At 43.0% G+C, this 25,714-nt stretch overlaps 1 protein-coding gene across 2 annotated transcripts in view; it reads right to left on the reverse strand.

Moving 5' to 3' along the window:
- Positions 1-25,714, reverse strand: part of PRKAG2 (protein kinase AMP-activated non-catalytic subunit gamma 2) — a 231,568-nt gene that overhangs the window by 122,262 nt on the left and 83,592 nt on the right. The window contains exon 1 of one of the 2 annotated variants that reach the window (XM_069859283.1): positions 1,903-2,290. The exons of the other annotated variant lie outside the window; for it this stretch is intronic. Coding sequence (XP_069715384.1) covers positions 1,903-2,008 — 106 coding nt within the window. The 5' untranslated portion in view covers positions 2,009-2,290. Of the gene's footprint in view, positions 1-1,902; positions 2,291-25,714 lie in introns of those variants that run through there. 2 annotated transcript variants of the gene reach the window in all.

Raw genomic sequence — 25,714 nt, forward strand, 5'->3', positions numbered from 1 at the left:
TCCCAAGAGGAATCCAGACCCCACTGGGATGGCAAATGCAATCCCCACAGCAGAGCATCTGAGGAAGGCAGTAATACAGATATATCCTGTTTGCTTTTTCCCACTCCTGTGACTTGGTAGCTTTCTGTTCATTATGGAAGTAAAATGCAGGGAGCTGACCTGGTCACACTCTTACTAGAATGGCATCTGTAAAGTTTGTAGAGTAAATACTGTGCAGAAAACTCTGCTTAATGCTCATGTGGAGTGGGCTATAGAGCTGGATTAATGGGAATGAGGATAAGGAGGAGCACATTTTTTGGCATTTCTGGCTTTACACTTCCAACTTTTTTTTAATAGCTGTCATAAAAGTTACAGTTCATACAGCCAGTACTCTGGGTGCAGGAGAAGTTATTTTTTCTGTGGAGGAAGATAAGGACGTGGTTTAGTGCTAGGCTCCGAGGAAGAGTTGCAACACTAAGTTTGGTGCTTCCAGAAGTGAACCCTTTTGCAGATGCTGGGTTTGCCCATCTCATTGATGAAAACACAAGAAGAGGGTGAATGAATGGCTCAAAGTGCTGTGAATCATTTAATCAACAAATGGCACATGTTTCTGCCTAGGTGAGAATTTAGGGGTTTTAATTAGAAATTTCGTAATAATTTTACATCTGGGAAATCCGTAACCTGATTTTTTTCCCTCTTCTTGCATAACCTCTGTTACCTGTCTGTGCATCTTGCAGAAACTGCGAAGCTCCAAAGACCTGGGTCATATTTCATTTACATCACCATCATCTTAAACCACCACCCCACCAGAAGCCCTCAGAAGGGCTTAGGGAATGCAGAACAAGGCACAATATCTTAGCTTTCAAAACACTTAACTGTACAAAACAGGAACAAAAGGAGAAGCATTTGCAAGAAGGACATCCTAAAAGCAACACAGCTGACCACTGAATAAACATTAAATAATAGAAAAATAAGCTTTCTGGGCAGCCAGCCATCTGTCAATAGCAACTCCCCTTAAATAAATTAGTATTCATCTCTCCACGCCATCCATACAATTCAACACAACTCATACCTTCATCATTCTACTAGATTTAATGCAGTGACTCCTGACCAAAAAGCAAAAAGAACCTTGCCTACCGGTTGTACGAGTCAGCCTCTCTAAACCGTGCCTTACATGGCTGAATCAGTTTAACACCAGTTTTAAACCTCTCAGTCACAAGAATCTCCTAGCAGCACTCATTGTCTTAGGGAAACCACAAAGTTGGTACTTATAAGAAATACATTAAACATTACATTTCTTCACTGTTCTTAAGAAATACATCCAGAGCCTGTTGGAATACCCTTTCTCTCCTGGTCAGCTCATCACTGTGGGATACTCAGACTCTCTGACCCACACACACAACTTACCACCTGTACTAAAGATAACACTCAATGATCAGAAAAGTGTTTTGATTAATGGATAATGGTCCCAAACTGCAACTCAAATACAATTATATCGGCAACTACAGTATCAGAAAGATAGGTTTTAAAATGCATTACTTATCAGTTTGATATGCAATTCACTCTACTTCACCTTTCAAGACACAGTGTTAGCCCTAACAGCATTTAGTTCCTATTCTTCAGTTAAAGAAACATTAGTCGACAGCTCCTTTTGAATGTATTTCATAGCATTTTCTGTAAAACTGCCTCTTTTCTATCACTCATTTCCTACAGTTTATATCTGACGTGTGTTTCAGGCGTCAGTTCAGATGTTCATCACTGGTGCAAATCAATCCAGAAATAACCTCCATGCAACAAGTACACGATTCAGAGCAACTGGGAAGCACAACACTGTTGCGCGATTATTTGTTCTCCCCAACTCACTGCCCTCTCCCAAACACCAATGTCCCTCCTTTTTGGATGGGTAACACAGAGGGTCCCTACCGAACAGGCCACGAGGATCGGACTGGCATCTCTCCAAGCTTTTGCACTGCTCCTTTCTCTTCTTGCTCCCTCTAAAGCTACCAAAACGCTTCATGAGCTGTAACATACGCTTGCGCAGCAGCAGCTGTTGGTCATGCCCAGGACTGAAGAAAAATCGCTCAGCTGAGATCCGAAGGCAGTGAAAGGCGTTCCTTACACCAACCGTCCAGGTGTCAGAAAATAAATCTCCAAAAAGACCATGTGGCTGCAAAAAAAGTCCAGCTTGCCAGCGGTTAAGCTCCAAGACACTTGGTTGTGGGCTTTGTGGAGAGCCTCTCCACAGCAGGCTGCCAAATCTTGCACGGCAGGCACTTCCAGTCTTAATTCCAGCATACAGTAACTCGCCTGCAAGTATCTATGGGCACAGGAGAAGTTCAAAGTCTGCCCAGCCTGCAGCCGAAAGAGCTCTTATCCGTCAGCCTTCTGAAGCCTCGGAGACTGAAGCAATGTTTCCCAGTGGATCAGCTCATGCAGAAAAGGTCAGGAACCGGCTGATAAACTCCCTCGTTTAGAAAATACTAACTATGCAAAGGAGCCACAAGCCCTCTTGAAGGGAACTGTCATGTGCAGCTTGGCATGATGACTCTTTAAAAAGGCTGTAAAAGGAAACCACCCCTGGACAGACAATTCCTGGCAGCGAGTGTCCTGGGCACACTCGCACAGTGACATGACATCACCCAACTATTTTGATTCACGCATGCTGGGTCTTCGCAGCGACAGCATAGTCCAGCTGAGCTTGGAAATGTCCAGCCCTCTGCGACTAATGGATTAATAAGAATGAGCTTATACCAATTCAGAAAATGAAGGCTGATACTTTCTGGAAACCATAGCTGGAGCGATGGGCTGGACTTCCCTAGTGACTTGCCCTCCTCGTGCTATGCATACCTATATGCTCTGCAGAGATTACTCCATTCAAATTTGCTGTCAGCAAAGTAAAAGGCACCCAGGACAGCTGTTTGTAACACAATTGAAATCCACCTCATGTTCTTTTCAATGAGACAAACATTCACAGGGCTATTGCTCATCCCAGCTGGCTGGCATGTATTATGTTAGGCTCCAAGTCTGTACATTTAGAGCTATTTATTTTAGGAAAGGGTTGAGTAGCCTGGGCTACATCTTGAGCAGCTGGAAAGGGGTGCAAGCAAGAACCAAGGCACAGTCACTTTATCACAGCCAACCTTCCTAAGATTACAGTAAATGTTCTATTAAATTAAAATTCTAAAAGTCAGAGAGCACCAGCCTTTCCTCTGGACATCATTGGAAGATGAGGTTCAGATCTTTCAAAAATCAAATCCTAAATGAGTAATGAGAATCTCATCTTTTTAATTCCCACAAGGAATTAAAGGTCATATCACCTTTTTCCTCTACAAAGATGCATGCCTTTTTCTTTGTGCCCATGATTGCTTCTAGGACTTAATATCATTAGAAAGGAAAAGAAAAACCAGCCATGAATACTGCAGAAAAGACCTTTATCAACACAGATTTCTTACAAGCTCTGGTCTGTCAGAAAGATGTCTGTCTCCAAGGCGTCAATGCAAGGATATCTCGGGACTTCAGGGACCCCAAGAGAACATTCAGAGATGCCAGCAGGTTCCCCTACTATCCTCAGCTTCCAGGGACTTCCCTCAGTCTACTCTGTGGAGAATGTGGAAGAAAGCACAGAGGGCACCTTTGTTCTTCCACCTAGCAAACAAAATAATCAAATTATTAACAAGACAATCTTTTTCAAGACAAGGCTCTCACTGATAGCCAGATGATGAACTGCAATAATTAATTTAAGGCAGTTCCCAGCCTTTCCTCCCTCAACTTGTCCTCCTGCTTTCTTTTACCCTCATCTGTGTTTCAGCTCTGCAAGTGAAGATCCTAGTGCTTTTCACCAAATAGCAATCTTTTGCATAAAACAGCCTGTCATCACAGTTCTTTTAGAAAGCCTCTTCTCCAGCTCTGCCCCTGAAGCTCAATGCACAGGAGAAGTAGGTGGAGCAATGAGAAGTATTTGAGGATTGGCAAGGGAAAGCATCAGTGTTACTTAAATATTTGTTTTAACATAATTGTAGGAAGTGTTGTTCTCTTCACAACCCGTTTGGCCTTGTGCAACCATCACATTTACTCCTGCAATCTTCATCTTTGCTGTCCCTTCCCTTCACTCTGCCATGCTCATGCCACCACAACTGAGGCAGTAGCTGTAATAAGACAGGCTCTGGCTCCCCCCATAAGCACGTGCCATGGGCCAGCTCTCAACCTGCTTCCACGAGACCTACGACCTTCACAGTCCTTTCCATCTGAAAAACAGTTCCTCAATAGCAAAACTGAACCTTGCTGCAATTTATGACTACTGCTTCTTGTCTTATTCACCATGCACATGGAGAACAGATTGTTCCCTTCTGCTCCGGAGCAGCCCTTGACATATTTGAAGACAGTTATCCAGTTCTCTTTCCAGTCTTTACTTGGCCAAAGAAGCACTGCCTATAAAACCAATGCAATCTGGACCTCAAGCTTCCCCTCCTCAGAAAATCATTCCTCATCCTTCAGTGGCCTTAGGACTGCTGAGAAGGACTGCTTGTCATCAGAAACAAAAAAAAATTAAATCCTTTTTTAATGAGATAAGAATTGGGATTGCTTCAGCACAGAAACAGGCCCCTTTCTGATGGAGGTCAAGGATAAATGGTAGCTGATGACCTTTTCAAGCAGAGCCATTCCACCAGGAGGGCTCATTTCCCTTTATTAAAGAAAGCGGCAAGACTCTAATGTTTTGCACAGAGCTACCAGAAAACAAAACAAGGCTGTTTAGCAACTGACTTTCACAGTAATTTATTAAAAAAAAGTACTAAGTGCTTTGAGAGTGATCATTTTGTCTCCCACAGCTAATGGCCTAACAGATATTAGCATATTTACACCATCTTCTTAAAGATTCCACTGGAAGGATCTTATAAAACTGATAATAAAATAGCTGGGTTCCAAAGAGCTCCTTTGGGGCTGTGTATGTTCTGGAGACTGAAAACACAAATCCCTTCCAAACAATCATGAAATGGACTCTTCTCAAGCTACTTTAAAGTCTCCCAAATTAGTTAAAGCATATTATGTTTCTGGAGCTGCATAAGGATAACACTATTCCCTTCCAAAATCCATACTCAGGCTCGCTAGGAGAGTTACCAAAGCTTAATAAAATTATGTAGGAGTAAGGAGCAAAAAAACATTTGTGTATGCGTGTGAAATGCTTCCCTAGTCCCATTGTATCTGCTCAGCTGGCCTGACTGGAGCCATTTCATGACCTTAGAGCAGTCTTCATGCTGACAACTCACCAACCTGCCTCCAGCCCCACCATACTTGCCCCAAATCATCTGTTTCTCTGACAGTTTTGCTTCAATGACCTAGTGTCCACTCCAAAACAAAGCCCACGGAAGGGCACGTATCTCCTGGAGATCTGCCTTTTGTCAATTCTTGTCTTCATCCCCACAGCCACCTGTGTGCCTAACCCACTCAACAATGTCCTCCCCTGCTTATCCCAGCTCTCCAACCCCTTAAACCACTTGTTCTTGTAGAAAAAGGGAGGCTGGAGCATACAAAGGAGAAAAGATAAACCTCCTTCTGCTATTTTTTTCATTAATTCTCAGGGCCACATACGTCTCACAGCAGGAGTTGTACGCAATCCAACGCCCAAAAGGCCCATCCATGGCCAGGTTCCCTCCTCTCAATGCTTCTTGCTTTTCTCTTAACATCTTTCAGGATAAAAGCACATTTCATACCTTTCCCAGTGACTTAATGTGATTCTTCAGGCAAAAACATAACAAATAATCTTCCTTTCTCTGGATGAAATGTGAAAATTTGTTCTACAAGGTAGATTTGTGGGTTGAGTGTTCAGATTTGCTCTCCTGATAAGAAGTATAGAAAATGCCATCTCACCAACTGCGTGCAGCCATCACAGGGCGTCTGACCCAGCTGTCAGAGCTTTGAACCATAAACTGATTTCATCTGTCTCACAGAGGTGTAAATTCTATGTCGTGGTGAAGATATTTAAATGCTGTGATTCTGAACAATTTCCTCACTTGTCTTTTTAATAGGAGATTTAACCTGATGTACACATAGAGCAGCAGAGTGCAGGGCAGGCAATGGGGACCAGTTAATCTTATCAGATTTTATTCCACTGTGAAAATGGAAAAACCAGTACTTTCCTACTTCAGATTTAAGAACCTATGTAGCACAAAATGGGAAGGCTAAAAAGAATACGTAACCCCCTAGTGACAATTCCCGCTCTGACTGGCTTCACACTGCAAATCAGCAAACCCAAGTATTTCCTTTCCCTCCTTCCTGAGAATTTCCTTATTCAAAGAAGTCAAGTTCAGATACACCCTTAGAAGAGTAAAGCATGAATCAGGTTTGCATTTCTACATGGATCACATTTCTCTGCCATGTTAGCCTTAAGAATTTCCCTAAACTGGAATTTTTCCAAATTTCTCTTCTCAATGCAACAGACTGATGTTGGCAAAACCTAACATCATCTATCATTGTCAGTGGTGCTGGGACCTGCTTATAAGTCTTGCACCATCAGGCTGGTTTTAATTGCAGCCATTTTTCATAGAAATAGCAAACTTGGAAAATACTTCAAAATAACATGCAAACAAGTATGTAAAGGAGATCTTTGCTCTAAAGAAAAAACCTGCTCAAGACTACAAGTGATGCAATGCACAATAAAAAAGAAAGGCTGTGTTGGCCAAACACCATTTGCAGGCTGGTTGAACAGAGCATGCAGACTGTGTTTTCAAAGGGAAATAACAAGCTACCACTTTCTCCATCTGGTCCAAGCCCAGCTCACACCCCATAAAAGTTATAAGTCCAAGCTGGGCTCAGTTACTTCCCATAATCATAACCAAGTGTTTCACTGTAATGAGTTTTAGTCTTTATCCTCTTTTTTTACACTACTTCATGCTGCTTTCACTGTGCTTTAAGAAAGTTTTCAATCTCTGAAGCTGTCAGTCTGGCACTAAATTGGTTTTGAAAAACCCAAAAGTTTAATTTTACTTCTTTTTAGTGGTCCCTAAAGTGACCACTAAATTCCCCAGAATTCTTGGTAAATGACTTATAAATTACATGCTGGTGTCTTTGTAAAGTTTTTCTATCCTACCTTTCCAGAATTTGTAATATAAGCCAGCAGGAATAGGAGTAATGGTGATGGTAAAATTGGCATATTGGTGATTTCTAGTAAGAAACCCACTATATTTCAGGCTCAGAGCATCTACCCCAAAAGACCGATAAACTGGGATTGATTACTATGATTCTGTCCAAATGATAATTTTATCATTTCCTCACATCCTACTAATAAACTGTGGTGCCTATGTTTCCAGCACTCACTTCTTTAGCAATTCCAGTTTGTAAGGTGAAAAATGGAGCCATTCATATATGTGCTGCAATCTGGCTGTGCTCAAAACAGCAAAACAGCATTTGATCCAGCAAGTACAGGATGTCTGGTGTGACAACACCACTCCTAGAATTTAATAAGTTCTCTGCTAAAGGAAGATCTCAGCAGTAACTTTAAAAAAAAATAAAATAGCAGTTCCTTAGAAGCATTCTTCCATTTGTGTGTTTCTCATCTCTTCTTGCTTCTCTTTTTTCTTGCTTCTATCAAGACTTTCAACCTTATCTGTCCACAAAACCTTGAGAAGGAGATAGGATTCACTGGAACATCACAAATCTCTTTTCCATCCTCTTCTCATGCAGGATTGGAAAAGATTAAATGATGTTAAAGTTAAAATGGGCATTGTAGGGCTGAACAAAATAGCCCCTTCAGTTTGAATTAAATAAGTCTTTCAGCCAGCACTGAGTAGGTCACAAAGTGAATGACAGCAAATGAAAAAAGCCAGAAATTACTCCAAGAAAGTGATAAATCAGGGATGGCCAGTATCTGAAGAGTGAAATTTATACCACTATCCCATACTGAATACCTCGAAATGCAAAAGACTAAAAATCAGAGCATCACAACTCCACAGAAATCCAGTCCGTTGATTCTACCTTAGGAGATATATTTGGAGAAAGGCTAAAACCTCACTGAATTAGAAATGGTTTGCACAAATCCTGAGCTGCTCTCAGATGTCAACTCCATGCAAAATCAGTGAGCATCCTTCATTGCACAGCCATACATTTGCAATTCATAAGTCAGTAGCAGTATTAAGAGTGAAACAGCTTCACATGCATTTACTGCAGTTTTAACATTCATGCCAGCACATTTATCACAAATACAACTTTAATAACAAACATGCTTGTTGCAAGCAATGCTTTCACACTAAAATCTAGGTAGGATGATGAGATTTCAAAGTAATTTCAAATTCTGTATCCCCCTGCTCCCCACAATAAACAGACAAATTGCACAGCAAAAGCCAAGAAATTTGCTTACACACAAAATAAGCCAACTAAGAGACACTTCTCCTGGCTTGGTATTACTATTATCCGCTATTTTTGGTTGAAAATAATATTAAGCGTTCCCTAACAATAAAAATGCTGACAGTGCAATTTTGGGGTTGCCAGTCATCCCACTAATGACCAATTCCTGTGCCACAGTGGATATAATATAGATATATCTGCTATATTTTTTACACACATAAAACCAGAGATAGTGGTCAGCAGCACCCTATGAGACATGTGAGGCAACACATATGGCTGAAGAGAAAATTGAAGGGCTTTAGCTTATATAGCTATATATTTAGCTTATTTAGTGACCATATGGCCACCAAGAGTATGTTTACATCAATGACTAAGGGCATCCCACAGGACTAGATCACAGTCCAATGAACTAAACGCAGGCATGATGCCAGGAGGGAAAATTCCTAAAGGATCACCCAACACTGCATTATCATTACAACTGGGATTGCTCCAGCAAGGGGATTATAAAAGAAAGGGAGGAATGCACAGACATGGACTGCACTGAAATCCAACCTCCTGCACAGCCTCTTTGCATTGCAGCCAGCTCCCTCGGTCTGTTTGTTCAAGTCTCTCCTAACAAGCACAGCAGACCTTCATCTGGTGGTTAAGGAACAGTACAAGGGATTTAACACATGCCCTCCTCCTCAAAAAGACCCCAAGATCCATCTTCATTTTCTGTCCTTACATCTTCCTAATAATTAATGATTCTGAGCATCGTTAGTTGTAAGCAAAGGAATAAAATCAAGTACATTGAATACCTTAATGTCATAATAATTGAACAACAGGCAAACTGCCCCATTAACTTCACAAGATAAACATCTCAGGAACCACCCCCATCAGCTAGATCCCATATAGCAACTATTTATGTTCAGCAGACAGGAGGTAAGCACCATGGTTTGTAGTTTCTTTGCACAGGGAAAAGTGACTTTCCAAAAGACCCTGTGCAGCAGGCTGGCACAAGGCCATCAAGGAACAGAAGACGACAGAGGTTTGTTGGACTTGACGGCTCTGCTCCTTCCTTTGCAGGAACATGACATACTGTTCAAACTGCGTTAAACCACTGTGTGTGTGAAGTAACTGTCTCACATGTACCAGCTCCAACGAGATTACTAGAATTAGTCACCCAGACTATGGAAGATCTGCCAGAGCAGATGGAGGAGGAAATATTCGTTATCACATACATGAGGTCTAGAAAAGAAATCACTCAAAATCTTTCTAGTTTCTTTCCGAGGTGTTTTTTGGGGGGTGGGACTGGGGTTTAGATTTTTTTGTACCCAGATCAAACATAGCAATTTTGTTAATAAAAGAAACTTTACTGACTTTTTAAGAGAGAAGAAAGAACAGTGAAAAAGACAGATCCTCCAACTTACTGAGATGGTAAAAGAGGTACCTTAGCAATCTGCCATGGTAGAGAAGAGACAAAGACTGAGGCAGTAGACATGTAAGGGAAAGCTTGCATTGTTTTAATGTCCACAGTGATCTAGAAACCATCCAGGCCCCAATATTCCACACTTCTAGATGATTCTACCAACCTGTGTAACTGGCAAACAGGTAACTTGGAAAAAAGCATCCAACACATCCACTGCATCCAGCTGGGAAGGTGCTGTAAGCCACAAGTCTATGACAGGAATGTGGTGACAGCTTGATGGGCAGAAAGTTCCCTTTTCATTCACTGTGATTCAAAATACCAAGCACTGCGATGTTCAGAATTGTTATGTTTACGATTGTGTGAAAAATCTCAGTGGGTTGACTGGGACCAATGCCGACATGAACCACAGAAAGATTTTTGAATCTTTTTCCTAGATGACAGAAGGGCTGGAAACCTGAGAGCTATAAGGCAGTAAGAGACTATTCCAGGAAAAGTCAACCCTGTCAGTCTGCACACACAATACCTGGCAGGAGGAAAAGTAGTCTGAAAACAGATTTAAAAGGCTGTCAACTGTGTCCTTGAGGGAACTGCCTGGAAGCCAGACACAGAGCGGGGAAAAGGCAACATCACAGTAACTCCTTGCACAACACTTCCTTGAATATTTACTTTTTAGGAATACGAGCGCTCAGGCACGTCCCAGCTTGATACAGTTCTCAAGCCGACACTCAGTTTGTAGCCAGCATCTTTCCCCAGTTCACTTCATCAAAACACATCAAGTCTCAAATTGAGGAGAGACTTCTGGAATTATGCACCCTCTTTTAGTGGTGATTTAGTATAGCAATGCATTGGGACAACACTACTATTCGTACCCTGTAAAGTCATTTGAAAATTATCTAAATTAGCATCACAGATAACCAGAGCTTGTTGTACAGCGACATCAGATTTCCAATTCTCGTCAAAGGTCAGCCTCTTGCAATGGCTTCAGTGCTTAAAGTAGAAAGCATGCTACCAAGTAACTCTAACATCATTAAGCAGTTTAAATCCCACATCAAGTGCCAAAGAGGAAACTCAGTGTTATGATTACAGAGCTCTCGATATATCCAGCAGCACAAAGCCCAACTTTTGAATTTCTTGGTCTCCTCCTAAAGCATCCTGCATCTTAAGTCCTTCACTTGGGCATCTGCGTTTTCAGCAGCACGTTTCTAATGCAGTCCTATGAGCTTTCCATTTCACAGCCAGGTGCAGTTCTGGCTCTTGGAGTCAGGGTTGCCTAAAACAGCATGTAAAAACAGTATGGAATGGTTTTGTTATTATTACATAATACATATTTGTGGAAATGATCTGAAAGGTCTTTTTCAGCCTTAATGATCCTGTGATTCTGTAATCACCTTGGCATCTAGCAATAAGGCCTGGCAAGTCTGACAGACATCTTAGTTCCAAGCGTGTCACTGGAGCAAAAAATATTGAAGTCTCTGTGCTAATAGACATGAAAAGAAATTATTGCTCCAAGCTACATATTCCTGTGAACCAGGTAGGTTGTTTCCAGTCATAAAAGAATACCAAGAGTGCAGAGGAGTGGAGGAAGGAACACTGAAACGGGGCTGAGTAAAGGGTTTATAAACTTTGTTTTTATTCTCAGCTTACCTACCGGGCCATTGCACAACCAGGGATAACTCACATCATCTCTGTGAAAGCTTCATATAAAAAAACCATCATCAGATGCTGTGTGTTACTGCACTGCAAGAGTCTCATTCTTAGATCAGTCACTTTCCTACTCCTGTTAACCAGAAAAATAATTAAAAGTTTTAAATAAAATGAAGACCTACAGTCAGATAAAGCAGATATTTCTGGATTTCCTTCCTATTTGTTTGCTGCCTACCTCCATTACATGATCAAAGGCAAACAGGAAAATCTTTATGTCTTCAGGAATTGCTTGAAGTGGGGCAATGCAAGCACAGGGCAGAGAGCATCATCCCCAGCCTAACAAACTCCCACTGGCCTCACTAGTGAAAAACAGGCTCATTGCCAGCGAAATTGAGCTTCTCAAGCCATCTTTCTATTTCTGTGTGGTTTCTTTTTCCTGCACAATACGTTAAAAGACGTAACAGGAGCTCCTGCATCAAGCACAGCTCTGAAAAGGAAGGTACTTGCTGGTCTTTATTTTGAGTCACACCCCTCAGCATCACCAGCTTAAATCAGTCCCTTCAGATTCTCCCTGCACAATTCAACCCTTCCTGTTTACATTCACCAGCTACAAAATTCACAACCTTAAATACAGTAACTAGTGAAACTTCACCAAAACCCAGAGAAGATTCACTCAGGGTCACACACAAGGCCCTGGGGGAGCCAGGAGCAGAGGGAGATGCTCCTACCCCAGTCTTTACCCTCCTTGCCTGCACAAAGCTGCCACATCACAGCCCTCACAAATCTGGTGTGGGAGGGAAGGCGTGGAACACCAGCAGAGTCTGAAGGATCTTCTTTAGCTTAGCAGTTCCCCCTGTATCTCCTCCTAATGCGCTTAGCTGCTTAGTGAACAGTGAGCTAAACGTCTCATGTTTAGTGACAAATTTTACTGGATTTTTGCATTACTCGACATTAATGATTAGGAAGCTCCATATGTGTCTTACCAACCTTTTCTTGTCACTATCACAAGGTGCTTCTCAAGCTGAAAGATGGTTATTCTTCTGTTGCAAGAGCACAAAACATGCAACCATGCCTGGGGAGCACTCAGTTCTCCCTGTATTGGTCCACAGTAAAGAATGTGGTTGGCTCCTTAACACCGATTTAACTTCTCAGCTCCAAGAAAAGGTTCAGCTTTGCTGTGTTAACACTTCCAGCACAAACCCACTTGCCTTTCACTACGTGGACACTGCAAACTGGTGTCCCTGTTTTACCTACACTGTGACACAGTCCTTACAGTTGTGCTGCTGAGCCTGTTGGGCTGTACATATTCTGCACCAATCAGTCCCATCTTATCCCTGCAAGACTGAAAATAGGTGAAAATGAAAGACACCTTTCCTTCACATATTAACATTATTAGCATATTAATGAAGTTCCTACATTTAACCACTTGGCTTTTGCACCATGCAAATTACTAGAAAAGGAGGTTGAGGCTTCCTTAGCACAGCAAAGACATCTCTTGCAACCTATAGTGCAGTCGCAGAAGTTGCTTATAAATTACTTAATCAAATGTGATCTGTTCCCTAATGCACAATAATATCTGTGTCCAAGCAAGAGGATAAGAAACTTGGGGAGAAACAAAGTGCTAACCTTACAGAGAAATGAGGAACCACACACCTTCCTATCCATGAACTCATCAAAGGTTTTTCCCATCTGAATTTCTGCATGTGCTACGTGTTGCTGAGCCTCACATCTGCTGGACAAATGAGAAATTAATTTCTAAGAACTGCAGTGATGTTAGGCATTTTCTTTTTGCCATAAAGTGGCAAAAAGCTGTCAGCGTCTCTGGCAGTAGCTTAACAAAAAATGTTGATGTTGCCTGGATACCGAGTCCCGCTCCAGTCTAGGATTTGCCTGTGTGTCTGCATTTGACAGCGGTAACTCCTCAGGATTTTAGCTTTTCTTTAATATTCTGAGAGCCATGCAAATACTCCTCCTTATTCAGATCCCTCCTCTTCTCTCCTCCTCCTCCACTTTTTGGCTTTGTAAAATGCAAACTAATTCCTTGTTCATCGTAAAGCCATAAATAAGAAGCCATGAAAATATTTTTCTAGCCTTCTTTTCCCAAGGTTAATCTTTTCAGTTATATTAACACTTTATAAAATAGCATGCGGAAAGATATGAGATGTATCACATACACCTTATGTGATTAAGACTTGGCTCCTTCTTTACTGTGGCCCAATGACTATTTTATGCTTCGTGTTTGCTGCTGCCAATATTTGCTCAGTTGTCTCTCCATGACCTCTAAAAGCTGAAGGCAGCAGGATTTAACACTGCTTTTCAGAGAGTGCTTACAGTAAATCATTACGGGTGGGTATCCATGGAGCTCTGGGGGAAAAAGAGTGTTATTAAGTGCCTGCTAATTTTTTGTTATAGTGGGTGGATTCCAGGTTTCACTGATGGCAAAAATTCAGCTATTCTGAAGTGAAGTGAATTTTCCTCAGTCTTTCCCTTCACAGCTGTTCCGCTCCAAAGCTGCCTTGTGCCTTAGTGTTTGAAAGAACAGTTCTGGATGATGTTTAGTGAAGTGCTGTAGAGTTTTATTATCTTTGATGGTAAAGAATTTGGAAGAGCTTGAGAGAGAACTTCAGGCAGAAGCAGAAACAGGACCAAAGTGAATATATAAAATACAGCACAAAACTCCCCTTCCTGGCAGCTAGATGACAGAGAATTGAAAAATCCACTGCAGAACATTTTTCCAGTCTTCTTTTCCATGCTTCCTAAGTGAGGAATGATGCACAGCTATCCCAGTGCTCTGCAGCAACAGATTTCAGCGCCTCACAGGGTTATTTTCCAAAGCAAATGATGTGCTTTTCAAATACCTTCTCTACTGCCACTTGTTTTATTTACTTAATAATGTCACAGGCTTTGAATACACAAGCAGCCAACTCTCTCTTCCATAGAATCATAGAATTATTAAGGCTGGAAAAGATCCCTAAGATCATCCAGTCCAAGCGTCAGCCCAACACCACCATGCCTACTAAACCCATGTCCTGAAGTGCCACATCTGCATGTTTTTTGAACACCTCCAGGGATAGTGACTCCACCGCTTCCCTGAGCAGTCTGTGCCAATGCTTCATCACTCTTTCAGTATTTCTTTTCAACATTCTCATCCCACACATCAGTGCTCCATTCCCGTGGAGCCATTTGCCATTGGTGAATGACCTGGTTTAGCCATGCTGAAGCAAGGGGCATACTCTTCTGCTTGTTACAACTGGTCCTCCAAAAAAAAAATCCACATACATTACTTTAAGAGAGTAAATTACTTTAAGCAAGTAAATAAAGCTTGAACACAACAAATACATGTACCACAATCTCATAACCCCTACCCCTACTGATGCTAACCAGAAAGCAGTGGACATGTGTGGTTCATCTACATGGCACAATTCTGTCTCCCCTCTCATTGCAGCAGTAGCAGAGATGAGATTTTGGATGCTGTGCCAGCTATGACAGCTCAGCAGGGAGAAGACACCTTTCCTTCCTAGCACTCCCAGTCCGGCAATTTAGCCACTGGTAAGAAAATTACATGGAAAAACTACTGACGCTGTCAAGAGAACAGATGGAAAGCTTGAAGCAGAAACAAGCCCTTCAAAATACCCTGTTTTTTCTTTTCAGCTATAAAACTGGAACGGACAAAGCATAGGCAGTGGAAAGAAAGGTGGAGATGACTCACCAGGTTCGTTTTCTGGCAATGCCTTTTGCTGTTTCCTTCCCCAGGACTCTTGTGGTTGGGAACCATAAGAGCACATGGATAGTCAGTATGTGGAGGAAGTGGCAGGAAGCTCACGCTGAACATGCACAACTGCATGAGAAACACTCACTTATTCCCAACTGCACATCTCTTCTTAAACACAAATTGCAATTAAAGAGTGAAAATCATGGTGTGAATCTGGAAGATCATCCTCTCCAAGTCTCTTTTCCAAGCACAGATGAGAACACCAGCCCAGCCCAAGGTAGCTGGATCCTCTTTTGGCTCTCCTGGCTAAACTAGAGCCAAACTATGGCTAAAGTGCAGCTCAGCTGGCAAGGGCCATGCTCCATCGGCATTCCCACTCCCTGGGTTTGTAGCTGGGATCCCCAGGGAAGCAGCTGCACAGAGCGGATTTAAGTTTCCCATTCTGCAGCACTGCTGTCGGCTCTGCAAGCTCTCCCACTGACAATGTTCACTCTACCCATATCCCAGCTTTCCAGATGGAGAGGGTATGTGGGCTTCCTGTGATTGCCACGGTGGCTTCCAGCTACTGAAAATCAAGCTCCAGGCACTCTGCCTCAAAGCTCATCCCAAAATGATGGGTCAGTTTAACAGCAGTGTGTCTTCTGACCAGCATCCACCAGCAGCTTGTTTGGCTTTAATGTGATTTAATTGCAGTGACGTGTCTTAATAACAAAATCCACGCCAAGAAACTGCAGTTGGAGAAAGTGTTGACCTAAGGCCTGTTTCCCAAGGATTTTCACTCCCCTCATCCTCTAACTTGTGGTCCCCTGGTGCCACAAAAACTCTCCTGGGTTGCTGAGGTGGCTTCAACCACCCAGACCTCCTCCAGCCCTCCCATAGCCACACATAACGAGGTGCCCCACCCTGAATTTCACCCTCTTTAATGGCCATGTGCCCTTCCAGCACTGTCCTCAGAGGCTGGGCACAATCCCAAGGTATCCTTGAGCCTCCACCAGGGCATACCCTTAAAAGAGTCTGATATTTCACCTCCCTTCATCATCCATAATCTCTACGGTTAAAGGAAAAAGCAAAACATCACTATGGGACTGGGACAGAAACTGTCCTGATGACATCTCCCTTGCACAGAAACTCCCCACCACCATCACCCCAAGTCCAGAAGAATCTTGTCCATCAGAGTTTATCCGACTGCTCGGACATGTGCTACTATATCACATGGAGATGCTCCACATCACATGCAGAAATAAGACAAAGTAATTTTTTTTGGCACTTTCATTTACACAGACTTTGCCCCAATGTTTTGGGAAATATGAATACATAAATCCATTGCCATTAAGCAAATTTGAAGAAATCATCACAAAGGAATAACAAAATCATGGCTATTAATTAAATATATCAACGTAATTGAGAAAAATGCTAAATATAAGTTTCTTTCTTGGTTTTGTTTCTACAACAAAGTAAATGAAGGAAGAAGAAAAATGCTCCTAACTACTGCAGTGAAGCCCATATCTGTTACCCCGTGGCCAGGACTTTGATCGTTTCTCTAAATTCAGAATATTTATCCCTAAACAGGGATTCGTAAGAATTTGCTGATAATCCACATATTTTTCTGCAGACTGGGCTTCTGATCCAACAAAACCTAGACAGCTGTACAAACTGGTTTGCGCTAATCCCCACCATTTGCTTGAAAGCTTTCTGCGAACGCCAGCGAATCTACAAGATGTCAGATGGGCGATAATCCTCATTACTTACTATTTATGTTTTTAAGGAGGGAAGGGTCATAATTAGGCTCTTGTCAACAAGAGCGCCTTTGACTGTATCGGAAGTAAGGGCTTTCCTCTGGCTTTGAAGGACAAAACCCAACACTATAACTTGGATCCCCACGCAGGAAACTATTCCTTATTCCTCACCACCTTCACAGGGCTGACTAGCAAATATCACTGAAATCAGCCAAAGTATCTCCTTTTTTTAAGAAAGGTCCTTTTTTTCCCCATTCAGTTGCCTTAGTTGTCCCAGCAAGGATCGGTACTGTTAACTTCAAACACCCAAGTTGGGAAATTGTTCCATGCGTTCAGAGCCCAGTGTTCAAATCTTCCCCTGTTGTCACACTGAGAAAGTCAGATGTAGTAAATTAGATGTGTTTAAATATACATAATACAACAGAATTTGATCTTCACATGGGCAGAAGCCACATTTTAATTAGCTTCACTGGAAGGAGCAATACTTTTGTCTAAAAAAATGAAAAAAAATCAGCTAACTGCTCATCCAGATGTTCACACTGATTCATTTTTGGAGTTTGCTCTCCTGAACAGGCCTAGACCAGTGCTGCATTGCAATCAAGCTCTGCTGCAGAGGACTCCTGTGCTAAAACCCTATTTTTATTTCTTGACTTCGTGTTTCAGTCGCTGCTTGTGCTTCTTATCTTTCAGAAATCCTTCAAGGTGGGGTGGCTGCCACGCACCTACCATGGCCAACCCTCCTCTAGCAAACGCGAAGGAGGCAGGTGTTCAATATAGACCCTAAACACAATAAACAGCCAGACACTATCTGCCACTTGTAGCTGCTCTCGTTTCAGCATTAGTTCGTCTGCAATTCTTTCATCTCCTCCTCAGAAAGTCTCGACCATTGTAGAGCTTAGATTTTAATTTTTTTAAGCTGCATGAATGACAGCCAGTTTTGGCCTCTGGCTGCTCAGTGCTATGGGAGGCACGTCAGCCTGCGAAAGAAATTAGAGCAACCCCATAACTACAAACAGCATCATCCTGTTGGACTTATGGCTCAGGTTGCCAAGTGCAGTTCACTCACCATTAAACAGATCCCTGGAAAGAATGTGAATCTGAAGAGATACGGAAACCTTATATTGAGGTTAAGCAAACAAATCTGACACCAAACCTTCTGCCCTGCTCAGGCAGGTGATGAAGCAGACACATTCACAGTGACCCTGAAACAAAACACTCAGGATTCCCAAATAATGGTGGTGATGGAAGAACACGTGATTAACAGCTAATCTTCACATGCCTTCGCCATCAGAAATTAATTGTGTGAGGGTCTGTGTACTTGTCAATGCAATTAAATGTCTGCCTTGATATTGAGGGCCATATCCTGACTGAAGGGCAATGGTAAACCATCCCAGGGCAAAGAGAGGAGAAGCTGGTTTCCTGAACAATTGCTGAAATTATTGTTACACATGTTGGAGGGAGGGATGCTTTTAGCCCCTGCTGTTTGAATGGATTTAGAAGAAAAAAAAAAAAAAGCATGATAAAAGGTACTTGCACCCTTAGCAAGTTTGCGGATGACACTAAGCTGGGTGGAAATGTTGATCTGCTGGAGGGTAGGGAGGCTCTGCAAAGGGATCTGAACAGGCTGGACCGCTGGGCTGAGTCCAATGGCATGAGGTTTAACAAGGCCAAATGCCGGGTCCTGCACTTGGGGCACAACAACCCTATGCAGTGCTACAGACTAGGAGAAGTCTGGCTAGAAAGCTACCTGGAGGAGAGGGACCTGGGGGTGTTGGTTGACAGTGACTGAACGTGAGCCAGCAGTGGCCCAGGTGGCCAAGAAGGCCAATGGCATCTTGGCTTGTATCAGAAACGGCGTGACCAGCAGGTCCAGGGAGGTTATTCTCCCTCTGTACTCAGCACTGGTGAGACCGCTCCTCAAATCCTGTGTTCAGTTCTGGGCCCCTCACCACAAGAAGGATGTTGAGGCTCTGGAGAGAGTCCAGAGAAGAGCAACAAAGCTGGTGAAGGGGCTGGAGAACAGGCCTTATGAGGAGCGGCTGAGAGAGCTGGGGGTGTTTAGCCTGGAGAAGAGGAGGCTGAGGGGAGACCTCATTGCTCTCTACAACTACCTGAAAGGAGGTTGTGGAGAGGAGGGTGCTGGCCTCTTCTCCCAAGTGACAGGGGACAGGACAAGAGGGAATGGCCACAAGCTCCGCCAGGGGAGGTTCAGGCTGGACATTAGGAAAAAATTCTTTACAGGAAGGGTCATTGGGCACTGGAACAGGCTGCCCAGGGAGGTGGTTGATTCACCTTCCCTGGAGGTGTTTAAGGCACAGGTGGATGAGGTACTAAGGGACATGGTTTAGTGTTTGATAGGAATGGTTGGACTCAATGATCCGGTGGGTCTCTTCCAACCTGGTTATTCTATGATTCTATGATACTTAGTATCCTGCTCAAAACTTAAACCAATGCATCTCCAGGCAGGCAAGGCAATCCCAGCCTCTGCACGCAGCAAGGAGGAGCAGCAGGATGCCCACAGGAGGGCACCTATGTCTCACAGTCGTACAGGAGCTCCCAGGGAGATGCAGTTTGGGCTCACACAATGCAGCACTGTTTCACCTAGCTACCTACACGCATTTGTCACCACAGTCCCTGTGTCACATGTGGGGATTTCAAAGCTGCTCTTACATTTCAGGCTCTGAAAGACATGAGCAGCAGGAGGTGCTGTGAAAAGCAAGCTACAAAGAAACTGTGCTGCAAACTGCCACAGTTGCCTACCAATAAATTGTGCTTATACAAACCCCAAGGCAATCTTCAAAATAATTTACTAAGAAATTGAGGTGTTTTGATAGTTGGTCATCAGAGATGCCAAGTATTTGCTTTGCATATGAAGTACACACAGCTCATTTTTTCCCATAATCTAAAATAAGAACTTTTTAAAGATGGAGAAGAGCCTTCAAACACTCGGTGAACTGTGACAGAAAAGAGAGCAGCAGAAAGCCCCTGGAGAAAAAAAAAAAAAGCCTTCTTTAAAAAAATCCCAAACAAAATAAAAAAAAATCCACAAACCATGTTTTATTTTAGAACTGAAATAAGGAAGATCCTATTTTGATTTCATTAAACACTTAATGCCCATGCTGGAACCAGACAGCCCTGGGGGGTGGCAGGGGGACAGTTAGTCAATTAATCCGTCCTACAGATCCCACAGGGATCTTTGTAAGCTCAGTGCTGGGTCAGTGGTTTTGGAATTGCCATAAATCACTTAGTTCATGATCTTTGGACCAGAAAATGGACCGAAAAGAAACAACCTGAGGAGAATACCAGTTATGAATTACTGTTCATAGTGTACAGGTGACTCTACAGGCTACAATCTTCCTTTCAGAAAGGACACTCTTCAGGACGTTATCTTATTCTCAAAATTACACTCCCGACTACACTTTTACTTATCACAGCTTCATTCTGTACCCATCACGAATCCTTATCATGCTGCCCCATCCTTTGCACCTGAATTTATAGAGCATTCACACACCCCCAGTATCAGCACAAATGCTTTCTTGTATTGGCTGGCAAAGCACAGACAGGGCTTCCAAGCATTTTACAACTCCCATCCTGCAAATCCAAAACATGGTGCAAACTGTGGGGAGCACGGACCTCCAGCTAAGTGTGCTTGTGACCAGTAAAATGCTTCTATGAACCTGAATTGGGTCCTCTGCAAGGTGTCATCCTTCATTACATAACACACTGTGCCAGGGAAGCTTTGCTGGATTATCAAAGCACCTGCAGTAATAATTACTGGTTCCTGATATGCATATTGTCCCATAAAGGATATATTATTCAAACTAATTTCTCTAAAGCTTCTGATAGTTGAGAACCATTCATAGGTCAACGTCCAAAAATTAGACCCAAGACATTTTCTGAGCTTTCCATCCACCAGCAGCCTATAGCCCTTCTCAGCAGGGCTGCTCTCAGTCCCCCCATACCCCATCCTGTACTGAAACCTAGAATTGCCCCAACCCAGGTACAGGACCTTGCACCTGGCCTTGTTCAACTTCAAGAGTTTCACATGGGCCCACTTCCCAAGCTTGTCCAGGTCCATCTGGATGGCAACCCATCTCTCAGGTGTGTCAACCTCACCACTCAGCTTGGTGTCATCTGCAAACTTGCTGAGTGTGCACTCAATCCCACTATCTTTGTCACTGAAGAAGATGTTAAACAGTACTGGTCCCAATATGGACCCCTGAGAGACACTGCTTGTCACTGATCTCCACTGGGACATTGATCACTACTCTCTGGATGCAACCGTCCAACCAATTCCTGATCCACCAGCCAGTCCACCCCCCAAATCCATATCTCTCCCATTCAGAGAGAAGGATGTTGTGGGGAACCACGTCAAAGGCCTTATGGAAGTCCAGACAGATGACATCTACAGTTTTTCCCTTGTCCACTGATATAGCCACTAGATGCAGTCATCGTAGAAAGCCACTAGGTTGGTCGGGCAAGACTTGCCCTTAGTGAAGCTATGCTGGCTGCCAGAAAAATCCTTCTGGCTAGAAGGATTGGTAAACAATAAAACAGAATACTGGATATATTCCACCTATGCAGACAGCAGTGATCATGGGAAGCTAAGGTGAAATGGGAAGCACATTTAAATATCTCTCCAAATAAACTATGACCAATCACCACAGGCATATTTTAACCAGAAAAATCTGCTGCTGGTGACAGCAGATGTCAGTAACTGGCAGGAGAAATGATACTGAACGCGGCTGGTCTTAGGCCACGCGTATCTGTGTGTGGCATCAGCTCGGCTGCAGCTGTACTCACACATGTTGTCTGTAAAATGTCATTTTTCCAGGGTAGACGAGACCACAATGAACAGTGTCAGTCCCTCTGCCTCTGCGGGCAAAGCAAGCTTGAAAAATTAGGATTACATGTTTTTTGCACAGCGGTACTGGAAAATAAAGCAAGACAATTGGCTCTGCTCCTTTCCTAGGTTTTATGAGATGACAGTGGCAGATCCTACACCACCCTCCCAAGGTGAACGTGGACCAAGTAGCCCCCCTCTTTCCCCAAACTGCTCCTCCCATCCTGCACGGTGAAGGTAGTTACAGCCAGAAATCAAAGCTGACCCATGGCCTTTTCTGCTGGTATCCCACCCTCCTGCCCATACAGAAATCAGGGGAACTGTGAATGCAGATGAAAAACTGAATATTATAGTGGTGTCAGCTATCTGGTATCCTGATGCAGCTTATAATTGATGTTTCTCTACAGTTGTGGTCTGAAGGCTGGTAAGGTCCAAGACTATGGGATGAATTTATCAATTTAGCAAAGAAAAATGCAAATACAGACTCCAGCAGCTGGCATGAAGGAAGACAACCCATGGCATGGCACCAAGTGTCACTAGAAAGCAGAGTAACAGTGGGAAATAGCTTGAGCACATGGAACATGAAATGCCTGTGCCCAGCTGCTGAACCTCCACAACAGCCTTGTCTCAGACTAAACCCCACCTCACTGCAAGTTGTTACCCAAGTGTCATGAACATGGAAGAAAATCTTGGGGAGAAAATAATTTCAATTTAAAGCTTGAAGAAAAGCTTCAGCATAGGTCAGCCACAGTCAGGAGGCCTCCAAGGGAGCAGAGCTGAATGTGACAGAGTGAAACCCTGCAGGGTTTTCCCCATTTTTTCTCAGAAGTATTGCAAATGAGAGCTTCTTGCTCCATCTATGGGTAAAAACTAGTACAGTCATAAGTATTTATAGAGGGCGTATTCTAACCACCAGATGTTCTCTAAGAAAATAAATTATTTGAATGAGTAAAATACATGAAAAGCTTTCTGTATTGCATCTCACAGTCTTCTTAAAAAATACAATTTAATCCTTTATTATTGGAGCACCAGGAGCCCTCCTTATGGATTATTTTAGACACCACAGTTAATAGAGTTGAATTTCAGGAGGACAAAAATTACTAAGAGTAGGCAGAAAATTAAAACTTCACAGCAAAAAACACTTCCTTCCTCTAATATAGTGCAAATTCACTGTGATACAAATCTGACCACCAGCTTCAAGGCATTTGAAAGCTGCCTAATTTTGATGCAAAGGTCTGTAAACAACCTTAATTTTGAGCTAAATTTATCTTTGGATCCCATCCACCACAACCCAAAGCTTTAGGTCAATGGAAACGTTTTAATTGATTTCCTCTGCTGTTAAAACTGGCAGCACCATCAACGCGTCATGAGTGTTGCTGTTACTTGAACTGATGTTTTTGGAAGAGGAAGCAGGATTGGAAAATGCCCTGCTATCCTTCAAACAGGGCATTCGGCCCCATGGAAAAAACAACATAAACTTCATAAAACCATCTACTTTTAACAAAATATTCAGAGTACTTGATTTTTGTCTGCCTGCAGGGATAACTCCCTACTTTCCACTCAGTAAAATAAAGCTCTCCTCATTTATTTGTATATGTATTGGCTCTGAAAGGAGAGCTCATGCAAGATCATGGAAACGTGCAATCTGAATTGTGTTTCCCTGCAGCGTAGATCACCTTCCCATGTTTATTTTGGACCACCTCAGTTTCCTTTACTGAGAGCAAGTGAGAGTGACGCTTCTTTCTCTTAGCATTACACCTGCTCATGCAAACTGGCACAGAAGAGAAATGCACTCCCATCACAGCCAAGATTCAATAACATCTCAGACATCACGTTCCAAGCTGTTCCTCATGAGAGCAGTTCATGCAGTTTTGAGAAAACCTAAGACAAACTGAGAAGCAGTTCCACAATGCTAATTTTGAAGTCACTCTTCACAGCACCTCAAACTTTGACTTGCACCTCTTCACTCATCCTTTGCTTCTGTTGCCCCTGAAAAACATCTAGGAAATCAGTGTCAGCTCTGTAGAAGCCTCCTGCTAGCTACAGGTCACTTCAATTTACACATATCCAGTCATCAACACATGAAAATGTAATTGCTCAATGATCCACAGCTGCTCAGGTGCCCATGCTGATGGGTAAAACCTGATCGTGAGCGCCACATCTCATAAAACCAAACCTCTGCTTACAGAAGGCTTCTGGCTTTGGGAGGTGTAAGATGAGCAGCACTGGGTGGAACTGTATCTACCAAGCTTCACGGTGTGGGGAAGCACCATTGGCAAGTCACCTGCACCACCTAAAAGGCAAGCTTAACTCATCCCAAATCCATGTTCAGTTTTCAACTATTGGTCTAACAGTGCTGTGTAAAAAATTTCTCATATAAATAGATACTGAAAAGATAAGAATTAAATTTCAAAGCACCTGTACAGAAACCCAAAAGGCGAAGAGCTGTCTCTGACACTTCCATGGCGAACTTCCTGAACTGAAGGGGCTCCACTGATGGCCAAACATACACCTCACCCAGAAAAGGTCCCTGCAGAGCCTCTGCCAGGAGTGGCCTGAGGTGAATTTGTTGCCTTTTCAAAGGTGGGACGCTGGATATGAAGCCCCAACCAGCATTTTACTGTTTCAAAGCTGTACTTACAAAATACCTGAAGTGACTGGCAGCCAAGTATACGTTGTGAGAAGGTATTTTTCCTTTCAAGGCAAATCTTTTGTCAGATCAGAGCCATGGGGTTATGACCAGACGCTGAACTGGGGTAACAAAAGGGAAAAGACACAAAAATAAGTTTTTTGCTATTGCCAAAACGAGATACAATATTAAAGATGAGCAAAAGCTTTAAATTCCTAACCTTAAGTGGAAAATGTTTTAAGCCACATGTCTGCAAATCATTTTATGTTTTAATATCATCCTACCCTATCCAATAATGTCCTTCCTAAGCTGCATACATTCAGAGGCAAAGTAACTTAGCTGGGAAAAGAGCAACTACATGGGAAAGAAAGCACTGTGAATACCACACATAGCCTTTAAAATGAAAACAAGCTAGGAGGAAATTGCTTCCAAGAAAAACAAGGAATATGCGGAGTAACAGGTTAGTCTGTGTTTTTAACAATGCGTGGGAGGAGGAAGTGGAAGGAAGACAGGGTATGTTATTTAAAACAAAGACAGCATATACTTCCCCCACATACTGTTCCACAACGACAGGGAAAGGAGTGCAGCGTGGACTTGTTCAGATAAAGTGGGGGATAAAAACCCCCACACTCTGTGAACTTATTCCTCGTGCTTTCTTTTTAATTGCAGATTGCCCGAACAAAGCACCGATTTGCTATCAAACCGAAAGGAAGGTTCCAGTGCAGAGTTTCAAAGAACAGAAGAGGCTGGCAGGGACCTCTGGAGGTCCCTGGTCCAATCCCTGCTCAAAAAAGGGCTTCAATTTTAAACTGGGGTGCTCAGAGCCTTGCCCAGTCAAATAATTAAAATCTGCAAGGGCAGCAATTTCACAGTCTCTTTTAACCTCTGCTCTGATGCTGTATGAGCCCAATCAAAAACAGTTTTCTTGCATCTTCCTGGAGTTTCCCTCAAAGCCCTTTTCCCTTTTGCTGAGCATCCCTGAGATGCCCAGCACTGCCTTCTCCATAACCCTATTAGGTAACTGAAGATAGGAAAATGTCTTCTCTTCCTTCTTCTTCCCACTAGACCACACGCCCCAGCCCCTGACCAGTACTATGGTCCTTTGCTGGACCAGTACAACCCTCTCTCTCTATGACTCAGCAGTGCTGAGCAGAAGGGGAGCATCACCTCCGTCAGCCTCCTGGCAATGCTCCTCCTAGTGCAGCCCAGCACTCAGTTCATTTTCATTCTAACAGTGTCAACCCAGCACCAATGGCCAATGGGCTGTTAAGGCAGGCAAGCACAGCAAGTCCATCTGATTCCAACGCACTCATACCTTCAGAAGTGATAAAGCCACCTAGGTCCCACTTGCTTTTTAACAAAGGTATCCCAAGCTGCTTGAGCAAATGGGATTTTAATCAGGTAGGCTGTGACAATTTTGAGCAGT

Source organism: Phaenicophaeus curvirostris, chromosome 6 (genome assembly GCF_032191515.1).
Source record: "Phaenicophaeus curvirostris isolate KB17595 chromosome 6, BPBGC_Pcur_1.0, whole genome shotgun sequence".
Taxonomy (NCBI): Eukaryota; Metazoa; Chordata; class Aves; order Cuculiformes; family Cuculidae; genus Phaenicophaeus; species Phaenicophaeus curvirostris.